The 4427-nt window shown below is 46.3% G+C and overlaps 1 protein-coding gene across 1 annotated transcript; it reads right to left on the bottom strand.

Moving 5' to 3' along the window:
- Positions 1-832: 832 nt before the first annotated feature.
- On the bottom strand, positions 833-3157 carry LOC136452694 (uncharacterized). Its single transcript, XM_066453283.1, has 9 exons — positions 2961-3157; positions 2640-2716; positions 2256-2484; positions 1988-2142; positions 1828-1873; positions 1650-1741; positions 1460-1556; positions 1309-1365; positions 833-1227 (listed from the first exon to the last, which is right to left on the bottom strand). The coding sequence occupies exons 1-9, from the start codon at positions 3099-3101 to the stop codon at positions 1105-1107; spliced, it is 1017 nt and encodes a 338-aa protein (XP_066309380.1). The 5' UTR covers positions 3102-3157; the 3' UTR covers positions 833-1104.
- Positions 3158-4427: the final 1270 nt, after the last annotated feature.

Below are 4427 nucleotides of genomic sequence, written 5' to 3'. Positions count from 1 at the left end.
ATTATCTCTGGCTTTACGACATCTGATATTTTAATATTATTATTGCATTGTTGTCTAGATGGTTGATTTTTCTAGTAAGTAGTGGGATCTAATTTATTCGAATATCATGGCATGTTATTATGTTCACTATTTATGGTGACGGTTAGGGGTGTATCCAATGTGGATGAAGGGGGCTCATCCTCCCTCCACTCCTACTCTATCCTTGCTTTTGTGGTTTTCCTTGAATTTCGTTTCTAATGGGGCAAAAAGTTTTTGGAATAGAGCAACAACTTATGTTCCGCGTCCTGAAAGCCTTCATGTTTCTTTATTTGGTTGTATGTTGTGGTACTTGTTTATAGTAACCTAATAAAATTTCTAATGCCGCTGTTATGCTTGTGTTCTTAACTACTAGATCATGGATTCTTCTTGTAAGTTATAAGCCAAGCCCATAGCCTTATGTCCAAGCTAGGGGTGTCATGGATTGGTTAGATGTCGTAGAAAATATATAAGAAAACATGAATGGAAGTGCACATACAGACATGGGCACGCACACCTACGACTCTACGAGTACCTAGGAGAGACTAAATAGAGATGTTGAGATCGATGAAATTATCATCGACTCTACACGATAACAAAATGTTTATCATCATCATCAACCGGAAGGATGTTTATTTGTAAACAGTTTGTCCGCCCCAAACTAACATAAACAGCAGTCATGTCTTTGCGTCAATCTAGAAACATCGTGGGGTGAGTATACGTGCGTTGTGAGTGTCTGAATTATACTATGTAATAAAAAAAAGAAACATCATCCTTTCGGTTGATCTTGCTTCCACTAATTGTCTGGCGCATAAGATTGTTTTTTCAATCCAATATATAAACTATTTTTTTCCATTTCTATATATGTACATCTTTTCAGTATTTCCGAGGGGGAAAACAAAAGTCTAAGATGCCAAAAGGTGGTTCATTCACTGTTGAAGCTATGAAAACTGACTGTTTGTCCATGGATATTGTCGATTTTTTCGCAAGAAATACTATCAAGTATTTCTCCGTCCAATTCCACTATTTTGCGTCAGCTTTGTAACGTGCCAGTTGGTCGATGGGATCTTCAGCAAGCTAGTTTCAGAACTATACCTGGTTGTCCCTGTCCAACTGAAACTTTGAGGCTCTACCAGAAGGACAAGCCGTCGTTGGGCGAGGGTTCTGAACCAGCACAAGTAGCGGTTGTGCAGAACAGCCTGAACCAGTCCTCTGCAAAATTGCAAGACGTCAGATCGATATGCATTAGCGGTTGTGCATGAACAAATTTTTCGAGAGGTCACTTGTGCCCACCACTCCAACATGCCATTGATCCGAGACTAGACCTTTGAAATCGGCTGCGTCCATCTCCTGTTCCGTCAGGTAGAACACTGTGAGATGTTTCAGTCTTTGATTAATGCGCAGACTGGGCTGTGCGAGAGCTAGGAAACTTGATGAAACTTACCACACTGTAAATAGGAGGCATGGTGATCTCCCATGCTGATTTCATAAGGGGTATGGTAGGCAGATGAAATGACGCTTCAGGGATTCTGAAGTTCCATCTGAAAAAGAAAAGGGAGCGAAACTGAATTTACAGCCCTTTTTTGAACACAGGAGGTTGTTTTGCTTACTGTCAGCGAATGATCTTGACTCACCCAATGTACATGAAGATGCAGAACTGTACCCACTCACGCACTAACACGCGAAACCAGTAGTTATCTGGTGTGTCGTCGGCCCTCATGTATACCTGAAATCACAATGTCATTCAGAAGCACTTCCAAACCGAGCTGATCATCTCAACTGAAGAGTGCTGTGTGCTGCTAGGTCTCATACCATGATGAATGCCACTGCCGCCACCTGCATCGTTCCCTGAAATCTCCTGAAGAAAAACGTGAGGCGGAGCTTAAGAACATAGCAATTCTAGGAGTTTTGGGCCAGGAAAATGCTTTCAAGAGGCATTCAGAAATGAAACAGTTTGGAAGATGGGCTTTACTTGAACATTGTATACTTTGTGTTCAGCGCGCCGTGCAACGAATGAATGTCTTCCTCTTCTATGAAACTGAGCTGCTCCTGTAGAACTATAAGGTTCTGGGATGTACGCCGGAATATGATGTAAAATGACGCGAAATAGTTGATCAGAAGAATGACCTGCATGTACCAAGTCACAGGAACATTTTTAAAAACAGCAACCGAGCATTCCTACACAAGTTCAGGCAAATTGTTGCAATATTAAGGCAGAATCGGGTTCAGCGAGTACTTACTGTGAAATAGGGAACTGCAGCCTTGTAGCCGATGAGGCTCAGGTACAGAAGGCACCCGAGAGCGGCCGTGGTTCGTCTCTCCCGGATGGAGAGGCGCTCGCACATGATGCAGTAGCCGTGGGAGATGAGCACGAAGGAGACGAAGGAGGCCGTCTGGAAGAGGATCCCCGTTACGTACGCGCCGAACGACATCCACAGCGAGCATGTCTGAAGGTGCACGCACGAGTACCTGGGGCAGCATACGTATCGATTCAGCATCACTCGCTAAGATTTCGCAAAAAAGGATCTGGGTAACCAGCCGCAGCATAGCAGGGCCAGTTTACAGGTGTTCAGGGACAGATACGTTGAACAAACTGAAATGCGAGCGTCAGACGGAGTGCTCACCAGAACAGGAATGAGAGTGCCATTTGGAGCGCCTTGATCAGCGGGACCAGGGACAGGATCCATTGTAGGTTATTCGCCTGCGCAAAGGAAACAAGATTACTGCATGGGAACCGCACTATCACGTCCTGGCAACTAAGACTGACAGACATTCCCAACGGGATTTCCACAACATCCGATTCTTCCATTGTACTAGGTTCACTTGCTTTCTTCAGAACAAACTTTCAGAAGTTTTCGTAAGAACCAGTAATTGGCAAACCACAAACAAACAAATGAAAACATGTCAAATGAAAATTCTGGGACGATGATAGCCTATGGCAGTACCTGGTAATGGCGGTTCCTCCATGTGCTGAAGGCCCAGGAGAAGCCAGAGGCCGCCCATATGGCCAGGAACCCCAGGTACAGCGCCGGGAGCGGCTGGTAGCCGTTGCTCAGCGCCGGCAGCGGAGACGTCGCCTCCTGCATCTTCCTCCTCCTTGCACAGGCACCGGAGACGGGCGAACAGGCCCCTGCCTCCTTGGTAACCGATCGAAGGGGATGGGGATCGCAGTGCTGATGCGCCGAGGGCCGACCGATGCAGGAACACAAGATCATGGAACGGTAGCGGTGGCCATGCATATAAAGAGGCTGGACTCCGGTTCCTATTTTATCACAAAATCTCGCGATTGAGCGATGGTTGTACGTATTGGGTTTGGCATCTGCAGGGGGGAAGACTGGAGGAGGAGTACGTGCGCGGTGCGCCCCCTTTTTTCTCACCAGAAGCGTTAGGGGAGTGTAGGAGTAGTTCGGGTTGGTTGCTTCTTGGAGGGAAAATAAATGCTATGGCAACGGCTCCCTCCCTGTGTCCAGAATCACACAATTTCTTTACTTCAATAAAATATAATGACACTGCTAATCAGGGGGAGAAACCTGCCACTGTTCGCCTCGTGTTCGTTTTGACTCGTGCGGACGTGGGGTCGTGCCTGTCACGTACATACTACATTACACATACGTCATGGTTACAAAAATAACCCGACTACGGGCTCGTGGCCGTAAAGAATATTACACTGGTAATATAATACATGCAGTAGCAGTTAGGGTATCACTTATCAGTAAGTAACACCATGGTCAACGGTGAAAAAAAAAAGAACAGTGGTATGCCACGGTCTGGCCGGGCGACAGACCAGGAAGAAAGATCATGTCGCGGGTTTGCAGGGCTGAAACAGTCTACTAGCACTGTGCTCTGCTGCTGTGTGTACATAACATACTCCTAGCTCCGGATTAACCTAGTTCGTCCAGAAACCAATTAATTGCAAGGACGCATATCATGCAATTAGATTAGGCCGAGTCAACACTTAATTAAACTGGACTCCTGTCCCTGCCACCGGAAGCATCTGAAGCTATCTACAATTCTAGACTAGAGTTCCCAGACACAGGAGTATAATATAATTAGTGAAGATTAACCAACCACGCGTGCTTGCACAATCGCAGCACAGAACCTGACCGGGGTTTCTACTTTTTACAAGCGCGGGAGATGTGCATGGAGTGAAGTGAATTGAGGGCAAGGAGGAGCAGTTGCTGCCGTGGTAGCTCACTGATTCCACATGCCTGTGCGCTCTCAAGAAGGCCGCTTTGACCGGAACAGGTGCAAGGGGGAGGAGATTTTAGGTGCGCAAGGCCAGAGCATTAGGTAAACCAACCTTCACACGGGAGTGGAATGGATGGATCCATCCCTCGTTGCCATGCACCACGAAAAAAATAATAGCATTCGTCTACACGGGCGGCTCTTCTTCTGAAATGTTGTTCCTTTTA

This window comes from Miscanthus floridulus, chromosome 5, assembly GCF_019320115.1.
Source record: "Miscanthus floridulus cultivar M001 chromosome 5, ASM1932011v1, whole genome shotgun sequence".
NCBI classification, from domain to species: Eukaryota; Viridiplantae; Streptophyta; class Magnoliopsida; order Poales; family Poaceae; genus Miscanthus; species Miscanthus floridulus.
Note: the sequence above shows the minus strand (reverse complement) of the source record. Positions and strands in the feature narration are given on the sequence as shown.